General features: G+C 36.8%; 2 protein-coding genes across 21 annotated transcripts in view; one reads left to right on the top strand and one right to left on the bottom strand.

Annotated features, from left to right (window-relative positions):
- Nucleotides 1–7227, bottom strand: TMEM126B (transmembrane protein 126B). Of its 5 annotated transcripts, none has more exons than XM_008539957.2 (6): nucleotides 6844–7227; nucleotides 4424–4630; nucleotides 4020–4138; nucleotides 2776–2969; nucleotides 1562–1673; nucleotides 1–1310 (listed from the first exon to the last, which is right to left on the bottom strand). In XM_008539957.2, the coding sequence occupies exons 3-6, from the start codon at nucleotides 4127–4129 to the stop codon at nucleotides 1127–1129; spliced, it is 600 nt and encodes a 199-aa protein (XP_008538179.1). In that variant the 5' UTR covers nucleotides 4130–4138; nucleotides 4424–4630; nucleotides 6844–7227; the 3' UTR covers nucleotides 1–1126. The 5 variants fall into 5 exon arrangements, with proteins under 5 accessions (XP_008538179.1, XP_008538187.1, XP_008538195.1 ...); XM_008539965.2 differs by having other exon boundaries at nucleotides 6879–7211; XM_008539973.2 differs by having other exon boundaries at nucleotides 4424–4539; nucleotides 6844–7013.
- The window catches only part of DLG2 (discs large MAGUK scaffold protein 2), a 1822408-nt gene continuing 1806378 nt past the window's right edge, over nucleotides 7150–23179 (top strand). For 4 of the 16 annotated variants that reach the window (XM_070625668.1, XM_070625660.1, XM_070625663.1 and 1 more), the window contains exon 1: nucleotides 7150–8924. In XM_070625668.1, the coding sequence (XP_070481769.1) occupies nucleotides 8906–8924 (19 nt within the window). In that variant the 5' untranslated portion in view covers nucleotides 7150–8905. The remainder of the gene's footprint in view (nucleotides 8925–23179) is intronic. The other 12 variants (XM_070625702.1, XM_070625662.1, XM_070625670.1 and 9 more) reach the window with 6 other exon arrangements.

The raw sequence follows: 23179 nt of genomic DNA on the forward strand, positions 1-23179 counted from the left end.
TTCACAAAAGAAAACAAGACGCCAACATCTTTATTTAAAAATCACCTTTAGCTAGATTCACTTTTGTTTTTTTCTTTTTGCCTTGAGATTGGCAAACTTTAAAACGATTGATGTGGCTGAAGCTGGAGAAGGACAGTGAGAATGTGAGGGTGGTGAGGGATAGTGAAAAGGTGGTGGGATCAATGGATTATTGGTTCTGGTGAGGCTGAAGTAATGCTGGAGTTGTGTGAGAATGAATGAGCTAGAAGGGAAGAAGGTAGTGATCAGAAAATGGGATTTTATAATTGAGAATGTGGAGAATTTGAATTTATTGATAATGACAAGGTCTCTAGCAACAGAGTCTGATAAAAATATAATGTGTTATTATGTAATTTTAAATTCCCTAGTGGCCACACTAAAAAAAGCAGGTAAAATTAATTTTAATGTATTTTATTTAACCCAATATATCCAAAAGAGTAACATTTCAACATGTAATCAATAGACTAATTATTGAGGTCTTTTACATTCTTTTTCTCATGGTAAATCTTCAAAACTTGATGTGTATTTTATTCTTACAACACATCTCAGTTTAGACTAGTCACATTTGAAATGCTCAGTAGGCACATGTGGCTAGCGACTATTATATTGCACAGCGCAGGCTGAGTATGATCGTGGGAATAAGTGGTAGGGTAAAGAGACCAGTGTGTTGGAAGGATCACGTACGTGGATCCTGGAATCACCAAGAATGTTATTCAATCACTAAAAAGAATGTGTTCTACCTCTATGTAATGAGTTGGAAAGATGTCCAAGACATATAGCAAAGTGAAAGTTAATTTCCAGAACATGTATGGATAATACTATGTATTTAAAAAAATATGTAAGTTACAAAAGAAAGAATACTGCAAGGAAAGAGGCATGCTAACTTGATAGTGGTTACCTCTGGAGAATGGAGTAGAAATAGGATGGAGTGGGCTTAAACTTACATTTATTTATTGAATTACTGAATATTTATTGAGTAGCTGCTATATACCAGGCAAAAGGAATAGAAACAATTGTCTTTCCAGAGTTACTTCTAATTTCTTCAGCAATTCCTGAGTCCTTATCATAAAAAATCCATTCGCTGGTTTAGTTTCCATTCATTCTTTGGTTAACCTTCATGTACAGTTTTCTCAAGTGTACTTTCAAATATTGCATAATGCCGTAGACCGTTAAATATTCCAAAGACTGTCTGAAAGACTAGAGGAATCGTCATTGCTTTTATCTCTGTTTGACAAAGCAGCAGCCAATAAAGTATAACTCTTCCTTTTGGTGGCAATGGAACAGTATGATACCTAAAAAGGAAAAAGAGTTAAAGCACTTCTCCTGGATGTATATTCTATAAAAAGTTTGTTGATTTCTCCTAAACTGATAATTCTATTATAGGTCTTTCATGTAGACAGCTAAAAGGTTAAAAGTTAGCTATTTGAAATTGCAAACTACTATATTTTCATTAAAATGTGTCATTGGCTGCTAAATAGGAGAGTTTATTAACATAAAAAAAAAAAAGAGAGAAGGAAGAAAAGGAACAAACAGACAGACTTACTTGACTGCCAGACGTCCATTTTTAGAAAAAGCCAAAGCAGTGGGATATAAAACACCACATACTATGCCAACCAGTGAACTTCTCAGAACACAATTTTCCTGGCTTATATTACCTGGAAAACAAAAGTAAATTTGGTCTTCCTTTAAATCTCAAGATAAGAACTATTAAGACAGTCTTGTGGCTTCACAGAGTAGTCATCTGTACTGTCCTCAATCATAGTTAAATGGTAGAAAGAATATTAGAAATTCATTTTATGGCACATAACAGACTAAACGCATCACATTTAAAAAATGCTTTTATTATACTTTACATAAGGGAGTTATCTCTTACTTATGTGGTTGTTGTAGAAGCAATTTCATAAGGAAGAATATTAAACTAGCAGACCAGACATGGGGGTTCTAGGTTAACACATTTTTATTATCTATGTGTGAGACATATGCTAGGTTGCTAGGGATAGAGTGTTGCATAAAAGAGACCCAACCTCTGACCTTCCGGCCAGTCTACCAGGAAAGAAAGGTATTAGAAAATATTTAAATAAATAATTTCAAGTGTGTACAATGCTTTGAAAGTAAAATGAATAAAGAATGTATCTAGAAACCTAACCTACCCTGAGGGAATCAGAGGTTTCCCTGCGGAAGAGATATGTAAGCAGAGACCTGAAGAATAGGGACCAGAGGTTCCATTGATTACTAGTTGTGAAACTTAAAGTAAGGGGAGGAGGCAGGAAATAACATTAGAAACCCATAATATGCCAGGTACTATGTTGGACATTTAACATACAGTATCATAATTCTCACAACAATCCTGTGAGGTAAGTACTATTAGTCCTAATTCATAGATAAGACAACTGAATCTCAGAGATTAAAGGACTTGCCCAATGTCACAAAACTTAACTGGTGGAGGTAGGATCTGAAATCATATATGTAGCATGCCAAAGCCTGCTTTTCCCCCACTATATTATGTTGCTTCTTAGCATACCTGAACGTGTCTCAGCTTTGGTTGCTTATCTGTAAAAAAGACCCAATACCACTTGCTCTGCCTGATTAGGAGGGTTGTTGTGGGGATGAAATAGGAAATTATATATGAAGGTACTTCGTTAAGGGTAGTGCCATATGCAAATGTAAGGGATTACTATCAGCAGTAGCAATGGTAAATGTTAATGAGTAATTTTACTTATACATGAACACATTATATATTAATGAATTTAAATTTACCTGAATACAAACCATCTGTTACGAGGAGCTTATAAGCAACTACAGTAGACAAAAATGGAAGTGTAGTCAATGATGCATATGTCTTCAAAGCATCATGTTTAACCTTGAAGCAGTGTCTGAAAAGGAAGTTTGCCAGTATTCCAGAGAAACCAGATGTTGTTCCAAAGAACACTGTTCCATCTATATTTAAAGTCCTATTCAGGAAAACAAAGAGAAAAATTAAGTTCAACATAATATTCTCCTAATGGATATATCCTTTCCTGGGTAGTCATTTGTAATTACATATTTATTCAACATTAAATATTTTTTGAGTGCTTGACTGTGCAAAAGATATGTTCTATGTGCTGAGGATGGGGCAGTGAATAAAGGGAAAAAAAACCCTACCTCTAATGGAACTTGCATTCTAATGAGAGGATCTAATTCTCTTTCTGAGAATATTTAAAGTGGTTCTAAAATGGAACCCTTTTAAAGAGAGAATAAATTTTGGCTACAAATAAATATGAATATGTTCCAATGTAGCGAAATTCTATGAGCTATCTAAATCCAAGAATACTGCTCTTGCTACTAAAAATGTTAATTTGCTTAAGGTCATTTGAAAAAAGTTGTTTACATTTGGTTAGGCCTTTTAGAAAATAACTGTTTTTTAATTAGCCCAGATACAAATTATTTAAAATAATTCGTCTAGGATTTCCAAAACTTTATCCAAAGAGATTTGATAGATCTAGTTTTACTTATTCTGACTCATACCTAAATCCAGAAATATCTAAGGTCTAAGATCAACAGTCTGATTTTATTCTTGAGCTCTATTAATCTAAAAGTCAAAATGGTAATGTGAGGCTATATGTACATCATAGACTCTGTATTCCTTTTGGCTGAACTCAGCACTGTGGCTGAGGTAATGAATTCTAAACTGAATTTAATTACAGTTGATCATCAATTAAATACAAGTAGCCTCCAAAACAGTGTTCTCCTAATTACTTTTAATTAAAAAATATCTATTGCACAAATAACATTTCAACAATAATTTTGGATTTTTTTAAGAAGCAGAAGAAATTATCTACAGTTCCAGTATTCCAACAAACCACTATTTTCATCTATTCAGGTTTCCCACATGTTCTTTTTTTTATAAGCTTTCTTCATAACCAACTCAATAAAGTTAATAGGATCTCAAATACTCAGAAACAATGCAATACAGAAGATCTGCAAATAAAGTTACTGACTTTCAGTCTGAGGGTGTCTCTTACTTTTCTTTTTTAAGATATTCAAATTTTTTTTCTATGATTTCGATGACCATTGGTCTTCTGAGTTTTGCATCTCCTAGAGGACTGGGCGGACCATGTGTGTTTGTTGCCATCTTGATGTCCTGGAAAACACAAAATTCTAGAACTATAATAGCTAATGATATTAATATTAAATCTTAAAAATTCTACAGATTCAGATTAAAAAACATTTAGACCCTAGTAATGTGTCAGGTACTGTCATCTGCTTTCACATACCTTCTTAATGATTCAGTCAACATTTAGTGAGCTCTTATGATCTGCTAGACAATGGCTTTTTGATTCATACAATAACTGTGAGAAATTGGTAGGATAATAATTATCTCTACTTTTATAGATGAGAAAAACGAGGTTCAGAAAGGTCGACTTGCCTTAGGACTTGGTGTAGAAGGATAACTTATTGAGATATTGAGTTTTTCTTTTCCTGACAGTTTTCCCGGAAGGTAGCCAGGCCTTTGTAGTTCTCCTTGCTCTAGCTTTGTCAGAGCTGGAAGGAAACAGTAGCTACTTGTTGACAACTATCTCTATCCTCTGTCTCATGAAAGCCCGAGCTCACTTTGGAGATTATGTTGAGTTTCCTGGAGAGGTAGGAGAGAACAGGGATTGCCTTGGAGAATAGCAAGAGAGAACATCAGAAAGAGGGACACTCTTCCAAGCTAGGAAGAGGTAGTGGATCATGGCTACTTTGGATTATATGTTATACATCTAACTCTCTAGTAGCATCTTGGGCAGAAGCAGGGCCTTTCCTGGAAATTGCTATTTGGTATACCAGGGAGCCTGAACCCACAGCACTGGGCTCCAGGGTTGAAGGTTCTATGTCCCAAGTGTGATGTATGAATAGACAGTTGCCACTGTCAAGGGACCATAAGGGTTTGGCCAGTAGCATCTTAACAGAAACCAGTGGTTAAACAAAACAAAACAAAACAAACCAAACTTGATCCTCAGAAAGGATCCTTTCTGAATGTTTTGCTCTGGGTAAGTTTCTCAGATCTCTGTGAAAAGTCTTAATAGTAACATTTGTTAAATCTTTTGTCACACTGGCATCATGGGATTAGCCAATGATCACATAATAAAATGTATGGCCTTTCACATTTTATACCAATCTTCTTTTTAACATTTATAGTCAAGGGCATAGACTAACTCTCAAATTTCAGGAGTCTTGGGCAAGAGAATAGAGTGGAGTAAGCATAATCAACACGGAAGATACTTAATAAATCAGTGATTCTCAACCTTGAGTGTACACAAGAATCATATGGGGAGTTTATATGAAATGTAGTCTCTTCAGCTCCCTCCTGAGATATTTGGATTCAAGAGGAGAAGGAGGAAGCCTAGAAATCTGCATTTTAATAGCACCAACTGATTCTGATGCTGGTAGTAAATAGACACATGGTGAACATGACTGTAATACTCATTTGCTAAATAAGTGATATGTACCAATCCTAACCCTAACCAATCAAAGGCCAGTTCATCCATGGCATCAACATCCTAAAGGTAGGGATTCCTTTGACAATTCATATGGTATTACATTGTGAGTAATAATGGACCAGTTTCTTTCCCTGCATCATTGTAGAATTGTACTCAAGCTGGTTCTTTTTCTTTAAATTATCTGGGAGGACAGGAAAAAAAAGAATATATTTTACAAATTACAATTTCTCAGGGACTAGATTTAATCTTTTCTCTTTCTCTGACATTTAAATGGGAAATGGAAGAGAAGAGATAGTAATATCTAAGGGAGATTCTATATCTAATCTATCTAATGTACTATGAAAGCAGACATCAGTAACATGATAATTAACCAGAAGCCTTGGACAAATTTTTGTTTTGCTGTCATTCCATTCATTGAAGTCCCTTTCTCCTCACAAAGAAAACTTTCAGGTAATGTGTTGTACCAACCTCCTACCATGTCATGTCTACAGCCTCAGTATATAGGGAACACAGAAACTCAGGATTATGATCCTAAAATACTGAAACAGGACAGCAAATATTTATTGAGTGCCTAGGCTTTGCAAGGCACTGTTAATAAAGCAGAGAAACTGGTGACTTTCTGATAGACTTTTAACAAGTACTGAAATGTACAGATTTTGCTATAACCAACATTTTATCTAAAAATTAGTCCAAGACCACTCAACTGGTCACCACGATCATACCAGTATAGGTGCATTTATCTAGGTTTACAGTTCACAAAGCATTTTATGGTTTTGTAGTACTTCTATGCATATTATTTCACCTGACTTTCAGAAATTTATTCAACATTCACTCATCATTTACGGAGCACATGGTATTTGACAGCCGACCCCAGCCCCATAATCAAGCTGTAGTCACAACCCAGCCGGAAGTCAGGACTCAAAAGGCAGGAAATTCAAATACAGAATGAGTGTGCCATCAAAACAAAACAAAAAACATAAAACAAGCCAAACTTAACCTAGCCAGGGGAAGTGTGGGAAGGTTTTCCGGAGGAGGTGGCATTTAAACCAATATCCTAAAGAGACTTTGGTGGAGGTGGGGTGGTGAGGGATAGGTGCAGGGAGGTATTTCAAGTTGGAGGAAAGGCCATTGCAAAGGCTCGGAGGCAAGAGAAACCAAGCTGCAAGCTATCCGGACTAGACTTTGTCTCCTGCTTTCTCTCTGATTCTTTTCATAGCAACTGAGGACTTAATTACGCACTGCATGGACTTGGGAGCTGTTCTCTTTAGATTTTCAAATCCTTTTTACATGCATCATTTCAGAAGAGTCCACCAGCACTATTAGGCTGCAGAAATCACTGCCCATACCACCCCGGGTTTCTGCGTACCTTGGGCGCTTCCCCAGTTCCCACCGGCACCACACCTGTATCCCTCAGGTCAGCCCCAGCCTCACGCCGGAGCGCCGCCATCTTGCCGGCTCACGTGACTCACGGGTAGGCGTGGAGCCGGAACGCCTGGGGCGGGAAATGGTGCCGGCTCAGGCGTCTCTCCTGCAGCCGGGGCCCGCCCCGACCCAGTCAAAAGCCGCGCCCTCCATCCAGGCTGTTATTGGGCGCGGCGTCCTGAAATTACAGCTGCTCATTGGCTTCGAGGAAGTCCAGTCGCCCGTGGGCCCGCCCCTCCCCGCCAGCCCCGCATTCCCTTCCTCTGCGATTTGTTAGCTTGGCTCGCAGGTCTCCCTTCCCGAGGGGAAAGTGGGGCGTTCCGAGCGCAGGGTTGTTGGTGCGCGCTTCCCTCTCCTCAGGGCACCTCCGTTAGCTGCGGCCGAGCTGCCCGCCCCTTTCACTCCTCGAGGGAGCTCGCCCCTCTGGCCTGGTCCGTGTGTTAAGGCTCCGGCTCCTCGGGCACCCCCTCCCCAGAACCCCCAACCGGCCGTCGGAGCAGCCCCGACTAGCCTCCTCCCCTCGCAGCCGTCTGACTCCTCTCCCTAATCTTTAGTCCCCTCATATTCCATCCTTTCACCCTTCTTGGAAAGGGACTGGAGAGAATTTGCCCCCTACTCTCCGAGAAGACCCCCTTGCCAGCCGGTGTTTCGGGGTGGGGGACGCTGCGAGGAGGCCTGGCGCCCTTTTGTGCACGTTCATTGCCCAGCAGTGTCTCCCAGACCAGCAACCCCCGACCCTCCAGTCTCCATGTCTTAGAGAAGCCAAATTCGAGGGTTATATAATTTCTAGTGCTGCTGTTTCTCCTGCCTGAGGAAACACTTCATCGCGTGGAGGGTGCAGGACATTTCAGTGCTCTTCTATATAAGAACGGGGTGTGGGCAGGGGTGGCCAGCGGTAGCAGAGAGCTTGCTTGTCTTTTCTGCAAAAGGAAGGTGGGTAGTTTGGAGAGAGACTGAGAGAAAGGGTGGACGTGGAAGCCAAGCAGGCGAACTCTCTCGTTTAGGAAATCGCGAACCGTTTGCACAGCTTATGCTTACACGCCTAATACTACTACAGCGTCTCAGAAAACACCTTTGGGGGAAGGTTTGACTTCTCCTCGCGAACAGTCTCAGTGTTTTTCCTCGCCGGATAGGGAAGCTGCTCGGATTCGAAGAGAGGGCATGATGTGAATGACTCCAGTGTGAAGAAATCTGCTTCGCCAACTCATCCTGCATCAAGTGCCCATTGAGTGGCACTGTCACTTTAATGTCTCCATGCCAAGGGATTGCTTTCCTTCTTTTCAATCCTCTCGGTTAATACATGGGAGGATCAGAATCAGAGGGGCTTTAAGGATCAAGCCTGAGGGGTTTGGAGAGCACAGAAGAAAAAAATGAAAGTGACAGCAAGCTGGATCCTGTCTTACTGAGGGGGTGAGATCCGGAACTTCTGGTCCAGTAAATAGAAAGGGGCCTTTCAGTCTGTGTTCTGCCCCAGAAAACTGTTCAAACTCACCCACCTTTTTAAGAGACCAGAGTCAGAGAGATTTTTAAAGTATTTTTTTGGGGAGGGTGTTTAAAATTTTCTCTACAGAATTGAGAATGTTTATCATCAGCCAGTTCAACTTTGAATTTGATCATGTATAGAGTAATGAGACAGCTGTGTAAATTTGATTTGTGCCTTAATTGAGTCACTGAACTCCAAAAATGTTGCTGCCTGAAGAGGAGTTTTAATAACATTTTCTATGCTTACAATAATTTTCTCAGCATTTTTTTTAAAAACAAATATTTTATAAAAATTGAAAAACTCAGAAGTTATTTTTCTCTAAACTCTGTGGGCCGTATCAAAAGTTTAATTGTGGAAAATATACATCATTTTTTCTTTATCCGAAAGAGAAGACAGCCTGGATTTCAAAACTGAGCAGTGAAGGGGTTTGCAACAGTTACCTGGCTCTTGGCTTCAATCCAGCTGGATCAAGTTGAGACTTGAAAAGAGATCTTGAATCCTGTGGCAGTGGAAAGACCCAAGAATGCCAGTCAAAAAGAAAGGTGGGCTCTGAGGCTTCCTACATAATATGTTTCTCCATTTTCTTGGTTCTGGTATTTGCAATTTAAATTATATCCATTTGAGAGTAAAATTTTGCTTGTTTGGGGAAATATTTACTGTAATAATGTCTTTTCAGTGATACATTATTCAGTAGTATTATTTTGCTAGAGTAAAATGAAGTAGGACTATAGTATTTAATTATAGATATTTGTGATTTCATAAATCAAGTGGTCTAAATCACCATTTATAATCAGCATAGATTTGGTACCATAGATTTTGGATTTTCTTTAGCTTCTTAAAGGTTACCTTTAAACAATCTTTAAAAAACTTGAACAGTGGAGTTCTTCCTCATGGATTTAATATTTATGAAGGGAATCATAGTTGTAAAAGGTAACAAAGTTGTTTTCACTGAAAAAAGATATAGATTAATTATCTTTTGATTAAAAAGTAGCTATAATATTTGGGTTTACGCTGGTGTAAATCTTGACTAGAGCACAACTTTGGTAACTGTTGTGCTTTTCAGAGGAATGCATTATCCAATAACATGATTGGCAAGTTCCCTAAATGAAGCAAACACCTGACCGCCTCACCAGAATTGATCAAGATCCAGTGGGTTCCTGACGTGTAGTTTATCATAGGTCATATCTTGAGGATTTGCTTTAGCTTAGATCTACCCCAGATGAACTTTGTTCTTAAGGATTGGTTTTTTTGACATTGTATGGAAGATCAAATCAACTATGAAGAGTTTTCTCAAGTTTTGAACCAAAATTTGTATGAACACATTTGAACTCTACTGTACTGGGCTAGCATAGATCCAAATGTTGACCAGTTCTGTGAGTTGGTACAGTCTGAAACTAAAGCTCAGGGTGCAGGTTAAAGTGCAACCTGTACCTGCGCCATGTTTAATCCTTCTACCCGTGGATTTTGAAGGTGCATTGAAGAAACCCATAATCAGTGAGATGCTTTATCTCAACCAGTATCCGTAGAGATGGACAACGACACGTAGAACTGTCCCTTTATACACTGGGATTTAAGACTGGGATTATTTCCTTTTCCTGCTCTCCCACATAATATCACTGAGAGAAGTAAACTCTTTATGAGATTTTGGAGCCACACCTGTCCAGACCTGACACAATTGGTTTATCTGGAACAAGAATGGTTTTGGGAATGTAGCCAATAGACAATATGGCTCTTTGACTTATTTAGCTTGCTGTATATTTTTATTCTTTCTTCCATTTATTGTTCTCTAGACAGTGTCCCTTTTGGACTACCTTATTTTAGACTATTAATTGAATTAAACACTTGGGGGGTGTGTGCGTGTGAGAGAGAGGGAGAGAAGAGAAGCGGAGAGAGAGAGAGGCATAAAAAGGTATCTGGGAAGGAGGAGGAGAAAGGGCAGTTGTTGATGTTCTCGGAATAACTTAACTAAGCAGGGTAAACTTAAGGTTCTAAATTCAATAGACTGAGTTTATTAAAAGATCTTACCTTTAAAGGAAAATTGCTGATATACTATTGAAAATCATACTTTGTGAGAAATAATTTAAGGTTTATTTCCTTCCTTCTGCCCTCCCTCCCTTGTCTCCTTTTTTCTTCCCTCTCTCCCTCCCTTCCTTTTCCCCTCTCTCCTCTTCTTTGGCAATAGATTTGGTTGTAATGGATCAGATTTTTTTTTTTTTTCCTTTTTCTCCCCAAAGCCCCCCGGTACATAGTTGTATATTCTTCATTGTGGGTCCTTCTAGTTGTGGCATGTGGGATGCCGCCTCAGCGTGGTCTGATGAGCAGTGCCATGTCTGCGCCCAGGATTCGAACCAACGAAACACTGGGCCGCCTGCAGTGGAGCACGTGAACTTAACCACTCAGCCACGGGGCCAGCCCCTGGATCAAATTTTTTAAGGAATCAATTAGTTCTAATTAGCAAAACATGTATATATTTGGATTATACTAAGGTATATGTATTATGCAATTTACCTTGTGAATTGATCTAGGTAGGGAAACAATTTATCTTATTTTTATTTTATTTTATTTTTTTTGAGGAAGATTAGCCCTGAGCTAACATCTGCCACCAATCCTACTTTTTTTGCTGAGGAAGACTGGCTGTGATCTAACATGCGTGCCCATCCTCCTCTACTTTATTTATCTATTTATTTTTTTATGTGGGACACCTGCCACAGCCTGGCTTGACGAGTGGTGCATAGGTCTGCACTGGGATCTGAACAGGGGAACCCCCGGCCGCTGAAGCGAAAGGTGTGAACTTAACCACTGCACCACCAGGCCAGCCCCTTATCTTGCTTTTAATCTCTTAAAACTGTTATTATTAAGATAGATATTTTTGAATATTATAGACAACTAGCCAAACAAGTTATGACCTGTGCATTATATTTTTAATTGGCTAAGCTTATTATCTGTACTGTTTCTAAAATAAAAGTACAACAAATATTTTAAGTATAGCCTAGATTTATTCTACATTGTCCTCTGTCATCTTGAATCATTTTTCTTTCTTTGTTGTTACATGTGGTAGATATGATGGAAGAGCTAGAATTAATGTAATTTTAAACAATAACAATCTTCATTGAACCCTGTTTATTCATTGTTAAATATATTCTCATTAAAATAAAAAATTTTCATAAAGACAGATTTTCATTTGGTGTTTGTTTTGTATGTTATTGTGAAAGTATAGAAGAGTTTCTTTGATTGGTAACATTCAACCATGATGGGAAGTAGGAACAGGTGTGACATCTCACTAAGTCCATTTTTAGGTGCTATTCTTGACTGTTCTTAGATGAGCTGCAACTGCCGTACCTCAAACCTCTGTGTTCACTACCCTTTTGCTTTATGACTTTACTTCCTACTCTTCCCACCTCACTCTCTTCACGTTTTTACAGATCTCAGTTTTATCAACAGAAGACTCTTCATTTCTCCGTTAGAGATTTCCCCCCAACAGTTGCTTTTCTTTCAGGATTCTTCTTTCTACAGTAGTAACTTGGTTTGCTCCCAGCTGAGCCTATAGGACATCTTTGACCTATTTGAATTTGTGAAAATTCAGGGCCAATCCAAGGTCAGTTATATTAGCATTCTCTGATATGATGCAAGATCATGGTGTGTTGGTACATTGCAATTTCTTTTTTGAGCAGTTTTTTGTTCTCTTTATTGTCATTAAATATGTAACAGAAATCAGGGCTATTAATATTTTGAGATTGATGCTCATTTCATTTCTGTGTTTTAAAAAATTGTCCTATTAATTATCTTCTGAGCTTTCTTTAAATTGGTGTAGAAGTCTATCTGATATTATTAATTTATATGACACTTTATTTCTTTTGAATTCTTTTTTTGCAACTGTTCTCAGTGATATAATGGAGTATTTATAAAATTATTTTTACCAAATGCTGGAAGTTAAATACTACCATTTTCATAATTCGCATGTTTTGAGATTGTTCTTTCTAAAAGAAGCTGAAGAATGTTGTGTAATTAGAATTCTAAAACATGATATTACCGTGTGTGTCACGGGCCTCCTTGAAATGGAGATTCTTGTTTCCTGGTTCACAGTCTTTTAATTATGTCTTTCCTTTTGGTTGACTGTATAATTCATAAAAGTATCATTTCTGTTTTTCTTTTTCTTTTTTTCCCTCTCTCTAGAGAAGGGAACTTAGAACTCTTCTGTTTATTCTTTCTTCATTTGAAGTTTTTTCTTTTCATTATCTGTTCCCTGCACTTTGTGGCTTACTTAAGTTCTTTTTTGTAGTAGCTCACTAATTTATATTTGCCTTTCATTATCTGGGTATATTCTCTTTTTCCATCTCTAGCTTTTCTTAAACTCTTAACATAAATTTCTTTCAGATTCTCTAAAGGCGAAAATATGTATCTGAATTTATTCACTGCACCCGAGTAGCTATTTTATTCATTTTGCATATATTTTACGAACTTTGTGTTTGAACTTTCATGTTCAACATACCAGTGTTATATCCAGATGTTTTTTCCATTTCACAAAACTTCATGTTTTTTTCTTTTTCCTAGCCAGTAAGACTCAAAAGAATTAGACGCTGAATCTTCCCAGACAGGATGGGAAAAGACAGTTTTCAAACTTTTGCAATTTCTGTAAGTCAGAGTAAAATAGATAATTTACTAAAGATGTTTTTAGATCTAAAATCCCTCAGAGGGTCGTCTTGACCCTGGTTGAGAGAGTTATTGGAAATCATGAAGCCACAGACTCTTGTTGAAAAATACTCATCAATCCAGGAGGCATAAAGAGGGAGCATTCTAGAGAGAGAAGAATACTTTTTGTATTCAACTACTGATTAACTGTATGGTATGAAACAAACAATAGGCATAGCGCTAAAATTATCTGTTAATTGAATTTATTTTATAGTTCTTATATATTGGGAAATGTGCAAATAATATGCAGATGACTCGATGCCATAAAATATTTGAACTGTTAGGTTTTTGGGAAGCTGCCCAAGGGCTGCATTCATGATAGAATATTTGATTTCTCCTTTAGGCTTATTATTGGTTACTTCTTTGGGTAGAAGAGTCTAGTCAGTGAGAAGATATACACAAAATATCTTTAAACACTGAATTAAGGCATTCAATTTGTTCATGCCTTTGTCAATCAATCAATCAATCCCTCCCTCTTCTATATCAATATATTCACTAAACTACAAGAATTCTCTTTCTTTATATTCTCTCTTTGTATGCTCTTATTTCTTAATATTTACTGTGTAGCCATGTCAGTATTATAAAATATTTTTTAGTATAGGACTGAAATGTATAAAACTTTTTTTTTTTTTTTTTTTTTTTTTTACTGAGAAGAGAGGACCTGTTCCCCAGCTATAATTCCTGCTCAGGAATTTGTAGCAGTCAAGGCATGAGGGCTCTGCATCCTCAATGTAGGTTGCTTTGTCAGCAAAGGATCATGAGTTTTACCCAGTCTCTTCTGTCCAGTCAGTCATTCTGAATTCCAAGTAGTAAGCTTTCTGCATAGGTTCAATTTTTAGTAAGTTTCTCAAAGCTATTTCAAGAATTATAGCCAAATCACCTTGATTATGAAACAATTCCCCTGACCCCATTTGTTTTAGGATTTACGATCAAGAGGAATGATATATTATAAAGTGGAAAATCCTGTGAAATGAATTATTAAGTAAAAAATTTCAAAGATTTTGGGTAAGATTATATATCTCATTTCTTCTGAGGACACCATCTTGCTAGCCACTGAGCCCTAACTTTATTAGGGTAAGATTCTGAGGCTTCTCTATGTGGCCTGTCATTTTGAAGAGCTGTGACATTTTTATCATTGGAAGTGTGATAAGGCTTGGAATAAACCTGTTAGGTTCTGTTCTATTTAAAATCCCTTATAGATAATAAACTATAAATTCTTTTAAAAGGTAAACTTGTGTATGTGTTTAAGGCAATAGCTTTACTTCAATTTATTTATTCAATCTTTTATCCATTCAACAAAGACTTATTGAATGCTTGCAATGTACCAGGCACTGTGCTAGGTGCATGTTTTGCAGTGGCAAATGGTATTCAGTATCTGTCTTTAATGATACTTAAAATTTGTTGGGGAGACAGATATGGAAACAAGCAATTTCAGTGCTGTGCGATGAGGTTAACACATTGTCATATTCATTTCTTTGAACTATATCACCAGATTCTCTGTCACCATCATCATCATTATCATCATCAATGGCAGTAAAATTGTTGAAAAAAATCTAGATCAGTATTCAGAAGACCTGGCTTCTGGCAGAAGGTACAAGTTTGGATAATCATTGAGCTGGACTCTCAGTCTATAAATTTAGATATTTAAGAAATATCCATTTATTTTCTATAGTTCAACTTTATTTCTGACTTGTAGTCACTGAGTGGTGGACAAAAATCACGCTTATCCTTTTTGAGGTTTTCCCTATTTCCCTGGGGTTATGGTAGGATTCTGTCTGGTCATTGATCATCTGTGTATAATAGCTTACTTCTGAGACATGAGTAGTTATGTCTAGATAGTTCTTTCTGGTCTGGCAGCAGTTTGCTACTTCCAAGACATGGATTTTTAGATTTTTTCCCCCCAGAATTTCTGTGTTTCTGTTTGCCTAGATGCGTTATGATGCCATTCCTCTCTGGGATCTTGCTGCCTTCCAGGCAGCGCTGCCAGGAAGCACAGGCTAGATACCTGTGGCCTTGAGATCCAAAGACTTTTCTCTGTTTTTTTCAGCTGAGAAAATCTCTTTCTAGCCTGGGGAGGGGCTAGGAGACGTCCCTCTGTCTGCATGGACCTGAGAATCTCTCTTTCATCTCTGAAACAAACTCTTCTTTTATTCTGAAGGCTTAGACTTTTGGAAAGCAAAACTGGAATAACTTAAAAATCCCTTCTGTATTTTGTCCTGGCACATACCTCCCCTGAGGCAATGAAGTACAAAATCAGTTACCTGCTTGAATGAGAAGAAAGGAAATGGGAACATTTAGGGAGAAAAAAAGAAATTTCTAAGTGCCAATCTCTCACATGTACAATCAAGTTTACATACCTTCTTATGGTGATGCCACCAGGTGACCTTGTGAAAATCATGTAATCCTTCTGAACTTTAGTTTCCTTTTCTAAAAGGTGTTTAATATTTTCCCATACTCAATATATATTGTTTCCTTCCTCCATCAAATTATATAATGTATATGAATTTCACTTTTATAAAGTTGGTTAGTGATAGAATTAGAATCAGGAGCTCATCCGATGCTCTTCTTGCTGTATGAGAGTGGTGTTCTTTGAACAAATGAATGGCATCGTGGTATAGTGGAGAAGAGCCCATGGATGGAATCCAGTCTTTACTATCAGCTGGATAAGTTATCTAAAGAAAATCAACAGGTTGAGCTTCAAATTCATCATCTTAAAACATGACTGTATTGTTAATGCTCACCTCCTAGGATTAATTTGATGATTAAATAAAAATATCTAGTCCATATAAAAATTGTTTTTTAAATGGAAAAGTGCTACATAAATGCTTATCTCAGAATACTTTTTTTTGTGGGGGGTCCAAGGAGGAGGAAAGTTGTGTTCAGAATCAGAGTCCCCTTTCATCAATGGTCTGGGTCCAGGTTCCCGGTCAGCTTCTGGAGCAAACCTGCCCAGATATGACAAGGACACATCTGGTTATAGACAGGAAATGCCATACTGTGCGTTTTTTTTTTTTTTTTTTACAGATTTTATTTTTTTCCTTTTTCTCCCCAAAGCTCCCCAGTACGTAGTTATATATTCTTCGTTGTGGGTCCTTCTAGTTGTGGCATGTAGGACGCTGCCTCAGCGTGGTTTGATGAGCAGTGCCATGTCCGCGCCCAGGATTCGAACCAACGAAACACTGGGCTGCCTGCAGCGGAGTGCACCAACTTAACCTCTCCGCCACAGGCCAGCCCCCATACTGTGCTTTTTTATAGACTATGATAACATTTCTTATGAGTATTTTTTCTCTTTCAATGATTCTAAAGTAATTTGTAAACCATCGATTATTAACAAAATGATTGCAGTCTTTAGATCTGCTTTAAGTCTGGCCAGACATTTTCCCACAATTTAAATTCTAAGTTTTATCTATTTTTTCGTTTTCTTTTTCTAGGTTTTTACAGCTGGAACAATGCATATTTCAATATTCAGCTGAAGATGCAATTTGCTATCTTTTTCATTTCCATTTGTTAATACTTAACCTGACACTTTTCTCATCTTTCTCTTTAACAAGTCTGTAGAAAATCTGAAAGATGGCTTATCTGAAAGGTAGTAATATAAATCCACTATTTTATATGAATATCTTTTTGTGTCAACAGGGGAAATATCCTGATCAACAGATTTTTGTTGAAGTATATTAAAAAAGATTTTTGGAGGGAGAGGGAGTAAAGTATAATTGCTAAGGACGATTACAGAAAAATGAAACACTGTGATCCTTTTCCAGTAAGTTAAGTTTCTGTATGGTTTAATACTTGAAGGAATGGGCTTTGGTGCCAGATAGACCAGGGTTTGAATCCTGATTCTGGCACTTACCGGTTGTGTAGCTTTGGTCAAGTTACTTTGTTTCCCTGAGTTTGTTTCCTCATTTGCAAAGTATCTATAGTAGTATTTCTTAGGATTTTTGTAAAGATTAAATAAGGTGATCTATGCAGAATGCTTAGCACTGCTCAACAAATGCTAGCTAATCTTATTAGTAATAAAATGACACCTTTGTTGTATCACCTTGAACTATAAATTTTAATATTAAAAAACTTCTTTTTTAAAGATTTGGTACAAGGGTAACTTTTCTATTGGTATTCATCATGTGAATAGCCTTAATTTACAAAATAACAAAAACACTAAGAATTAAGCATAGATAAATACTTGCTAATAAAATATTTTTATTTGCTAGTCATAATGTTTTATAGGTAATGATCAGAAGTTGTGACTGTTCAATTTTGCATATATTCTTTTAAAATGGTGGGAGAGAAAAGAAAACCTAATTATTTTTGTGTGTTTCGATTCAGATATATCACACTGTAGTTAAAGTGATCTTTCTAAAACTTTTAAGAAAGTGGTCACGTTCATCTTCATTAAAAGTCTGTCATGGCTTGTTATTCTTCCTTGGGTAGATGGCCAAACTTAACATGGTCTGCATGGCATCAAGTTAGTTCTCTGCTCCCATGGCACCTGGTACCTCATCATAGCATTATTACACTCTGTTTTAACCTTTACTTTCTTGAAATTTCCTATTTAATTATCTTTTCTTTCAGACAAAAATCTCTGATTTTGGGGGTAGAATATTGCCTATCTTGTTCAGTACTGAGTTACCAATATGTGGAACATAGTAAGATATGCAGTAAATATTTGATTAATGAATGAAAGAACTTATTATCTTTATCTACTAGACTTTTAAAGGTAGAACCATTTTAATTCATATGTTAATAATAATTTTTATATTAATAAACACGTGAAAATTAGTGATTCGACATATAACCATAGATTCTAAAATTCAGTGATACAACTTGTGTCTGATTGGTCAAATTTTATTTTTCTTTCCATAGAGATATGCTCAACTCTATTTCTTGAGGATTAAGGGTGGTATTGTGGAGAGAACACTATTCTTGGAGTCAAAAGCTTTACGGTTAAGCTCCAAGTCTGTTATTTATTAGCTCTGTGATCTTGGACAAGCCTCTGTGATTTCAGTTTCATGTATAATAGACATAATATGACTTCTCAGTGGTGAGAATCAGATAAGATAATACACATAAAAGTTATTTTTAAACTGTAAAAATGTTGCATAAATATTGCAAAGGAATTTCATTATTCTAAATGCTGTTCTCTAAGATTTGTGTATTAAGTTCACACTTTCCTCTACTGTACGTTGATCTTAGTTTTCTTAATGATACCACCATATGTTCTATAATTCTTCCTTTTTTTAATTGTGGCAAATAATTTTATGTATCGTCCTTTCCCTCTTTCTAAAAGTTCATTTGTTAGCACTATTGCCATTTGCTGTTTCAAATTTAAATTACCTGTCCCAAATTATTTATAACTTTTTGGTAATGCTATTCTTAAAACCAAATAGAAAAGAGTTGAAGCTTAATTAACAGACACATGATTACCTACAATTCCAATTATGTAACATTCACTATGACCTTTGGATCGTATATTTCATGCAAAAAATTTTTATTTAAAAAAATGGCTTCCCCTCTGTTTCCTCCTGTGCCTGCCTTCAGGTAATTCAAATTTAGTTTCATTCTTTCAATAGATTCAGGAGTCATATGAAGATAGATTTCCTTTAAGAAGAAAATAAGAAAAGTGAGGCCATTGTATTGGCAATATAGGTGAAAAATTTTCCACTTATACCTGGTTACTTGAAAACCAATTAAAATATTCACCTGCTGTCGAATTGGTTCCAGCTCCTAGTTGGACCCTGTGTACAGCAGATAGAGGGTTTACCGGTGGCATAGCTTTCAATATCATAGAGACACAGAACCACCACAGTATGATAACTGACAGACTGGTGTGTGATTCCCTGACCAGGGAACAAACCTGGGCTGCAATGGAGAGCACCAGATCTTAACCACTAGATCACCAGGGCTGGCTAATCCTGACTGACTTGGATAATTATCTCAGTTTTCCCACTTTATTCAACTCGTCGACATCTGGCTAGGGATTTTTTTTTTTAATTTAATTTTTATCGAGTTAATGATAGGTTACAATCTTGTGAAATTTCAGTTGTACATTATTGTTTGTCAGTCATGTTGTAGGTGCACCCCTTTACCCTTTGTGTCCACCTCACACCCCACCTTTCCCCTGGTAGCCACTAATCTGTTCTCTTTGTCTACATTTTTAAATTCCTCATATGAGTGGAGTCATACAGAGATTGTCCTTCTCTATCTGGCCTATTTCACTTAACATAATTCCCTCAAGGTCCATCCATGTTGTTGCAAATGGGACGATTTTGTTCTTTTTTTATGGCTGAGTAGTATTCCATTGTATATATATACCACATCTTCTTTATCCACTCATCAGTTGATGGGTACTTGGGTTGCTTCCATGTCTTGGCTATTGTAAATAATGCTGCAATGAACATTGGGGTGTATGGGACTTTTGGAATTGCTGACTTCAAGCTCTTTGGATAGATACCCAGTAGTGGGATAGCTGGATCGTATAGTAGTTCTATTTTTAATTTTTTGAGGAATCTCCATACTGTTTTACATAGTGGCTGCACCAGTTTGCATTCCCACCAGCAGTGTACGAGGGTTTCTTTTTCTCCACAACGTCTCCAACATTTGTTACTATTTGTTTTGGTTATTTTTGTCATTCTAATGGGTGTAGGATTATATCTTAGTGTAGTTTTGATTTGCATTTCCCTGATGATCAGCGATGATGAACATCTTTTCATGTGCTAATTGGCCATCCATATATCTTCTCTGGAGAAATGTCTGTTCATGTCCCCTGTCCATTTTTTGATTGGGTTGTTTGATTTTTTTGTTGTTGAGTTGTGTGAGTTCTTTATATATTATGGATATTAACCCTTTGTCAGATGTGACTTGAAAATATTTTTTTCCAGTTAGTGGGTTGTTTTTCGTTTCAATCCTGTCTTCCTTTGCCTTGAAAAAGCTCTTTAGTCTGATGAAGTCCCATTTGTTTATTTTTTCTATTGTTCCCCTTGTCTGAGAAGACATGATGTCCGAAAAGATCCTTTTAATACTGATGTCAAAGAGTGTACTGCCTACATTTTCTTCTAGAAGCCTTATGGTTTCAGGTCTTACCTTTAGGTTTTTGATCCATTTTGAGTTTATTTTTGTGAATGGTGAAAAAGAATGGTCAATTTTCATTATTTTACTTGTGGCTTTCCAGTTTTCCCAGCACCATTTGTTGAAAAGACTTTCTTTTCTCCATTGTATGCCCTCAGCTCCTTTGTCGAAGATTAGCTGTCCATAGATGTGTGGTTTTATTTCTGGGCTTTCAATTCTGTTCTGACTAGGGATTTTTGACCTGGACAACAGGATCCTCATCATCTTGCCCTTTTTTTTTTTGCTTAATTTATCATCTTTGCTTAGGTATCTAGTTTTAGAGTACCCTCAAGCTCAAGCTTTGATTAATCAGAAATAAGAATTTAAGTAGAGAGAGATAAAGGGCATAATGGAATTGACACTACGTGGTGATCATTATTGATAATCAAAAGAAGCATAAAAGTGTAGCCGTAATTCCAGCACTAGCTGCTGGCATGCAAAAATCTAAGTTGGCTAGAAGAAACTTGACCAAACTTGGCCATTTTTAAAAAAAATATCCCAGCATCTTGTTTTATGTGTCACATTTTTCTCATACAGAGATGAGAAGCCTAATAAGCTCTGTTGGTTAAGAGAACATCTAGCTGCTTTGAATCAATACAGTGTCTTCCCTGTGTAGTTAGTCAATAAATACATGTTGAATGAACTAGTAAAAGTCCCTTTACCCAGCAAATTATATTTATAGATGTGATTTTGGGAATGCTCTTGATACATTTTTGAGAATTGCTGTTCACAAGAATAAAAGATCATAATAAGTGAATACCTAGAGAAATGCCACAGAAGTAGAAGAGCTTAAAAATTATACTCGTAAAAAAAGAAGACATACTCAGTAGATTTTTAAAATTTATCTGTTTAACAAATGAAGGAATGAAATAGACTAAATCTTAAGGCACCAGAGATAATCAGATAATTATAGCCCCAAAATATATGTAAGTACTCAGGGAGGTTTAGTATAATTATGCTATGGCTGATTACTTATATTAGTGGTTAGGAATAGGTTAGAAAGTGAAGTCAGTAAGCCGCTATCATTTCAAGGAAACTGCTGATTGTTTAAGTATTGACAAAATGGAGATTCCAATATTTGTCCCTGATTTGAAGAGTTGTTAAAAATACTATATCCGGTAAAGTATGAAAGCAACTAAAAAAATTAAAGTTCTATAAAAATGTATTTGCATATGTTTATGTCATCTTTTGTTTTATGTCTTATTTTAAAATTGGAGAGGGCTCCCTGTGCATCCACAGGGATTTCTTTGTTTTTATGTTCCTAACCTTTTTAGATTAAAAAAAGATTTACACAATGTCCTTCTCCATTTATTACTGCCTATTTAAATTCTCCCTTATTTCAAGGGAGTTAGCTTGAGGTTTGTTATGTTAAATGGGAGTATAAGGGAAGGTCTCGTTGATAAGGTAACATCTGAGCAGAGATATAAAAGAAGTGAAGGAGCTAGCTTTATGGATATTTGAGGGAAGAACGTTTAGGCAGAATAGAAAGTATAGAGGCTCTGAGGCAGGAGAGTTCTTGGTGTATTTGAGAAGGAGCAGAGACCACTGTGTTTGGAGTAGACTAGTAAGAGGAGAAGTATAAGGGTTGAAATAGGAGAGGTGGGTTTTTGCTGAGTGAGATGGGGAATCACTGGAGGATTTGAGTTGAGGAGTGTTGATATCTGACTTATGATTTAAAAAGATCTTTCTGGCTGCTATGTTTAGAAAAGACTGTCAGAGGGCAAAAGTGACAGCATGTAGACTAGTAGGAAGTTGTTGCAATAATGCACGGGACAGATGATGGTGACCTCGACCAGGGTGGTAACTTTCGAGGTAGTGAGAAGTGATAGGATTCTGTATATCATTGGATGTTAGAGCCAATGGGATTTACTGATGGATTAGATGTAGAGAATTAGAGAAGGAGAAGAATGAATGATAATTCTAAGGATTGGCCTGAACAGTTGGAAGGATGAGAGTTGGAGAACATTGCGGGAGAAGTAGATTGGGGGTGGTGGGTAAGATCTGGAGTTCAGTTTGATGAGTTATGTTTGAGATGCTTATTAGATATCCAAATGGAAATGTCGAGTATATAATTGGATATGAGTCTGGAATTCAGGGGAAAGGTCTGAGCTATAGGTATAAATTTGAGAGTCTTAAGAGTATTAAAGCCAGGAGCCTGGATAAGGTTACCTGGGGAGTAAGAATAGAGAGAAGTCTCCAGAAGTTTAGAGGCTTGAGAAATGAGGAGGAGCCAATAAAAGTGATTGAGAAGGGGCATGCACAATACAGGAGGAGAACCTGGAAGAGAGTGCTGCCCTGGAAGCAGTGGTGTGCTGGAACAGGCTCACACCAGCTTGCAAGAGTCTATCGTTACATTTTCAACAGATTCGCAAGCTGGTTTAAATGCTGCCATTAAAAAATTAAATTATATAAACTTACATTAAATAAATTACGTTAAAAATAAAGGTAATAAATACTCAAAACTCATCATTTCCTAATTCTTTTTCTACATTTTCATACCATTTATGCTCTTGAGGTTGTTTACATCTGTTGTATCTGTATGGTGGAAAAGCTGCGTAATGGCGTGCTGCTGTACATCTCTTCCCGAGGCTGCATTCATTGATGTCATGTTGGTAGCTTGAAATTGGCCGTGGTGGGAATATTTACATCTCAGAAATTGCAAATGCTATAAATGGGGGCTTGATTTATTCTTTTGCTGATAATACAGTGATAAAGAAAATGTTAATAAGGCATGTGTAAATTAAAAGTATGTCGTGTCTATGGCTGTTATATTGTGATTGGCACAGAAATTGATGAAGTATTTGTCTACTATTCAAAAATTATTATCTGATTCAGCAAAGAAATCATGTAATTGATGAAGAATTGAGTGAAGGTTTATCACATAAGTCATCCTTGTTTCATTTTCTTTTTTTTAAATTTTCTTTCATTTTTTATTTATTTTTTTATGGTGGTAGCATTAGTTTATAACATTATATAGATTTCAGGTGTACATCATTACGTTTTGATT

This window comes from Equus przewalskii, chromosome 6, assembly GCF_037783145.1.
Source record: "Equus przewalskii isolate Varuska chromosome 6, EquPr2, whole genome shotgun sequence".
Taxonomy (NCBI): Eukaryota; Metazoa; Chordata; class Mammalia; order Perissodactyla; family Equidae; genus Equus; species Equus przewalskii.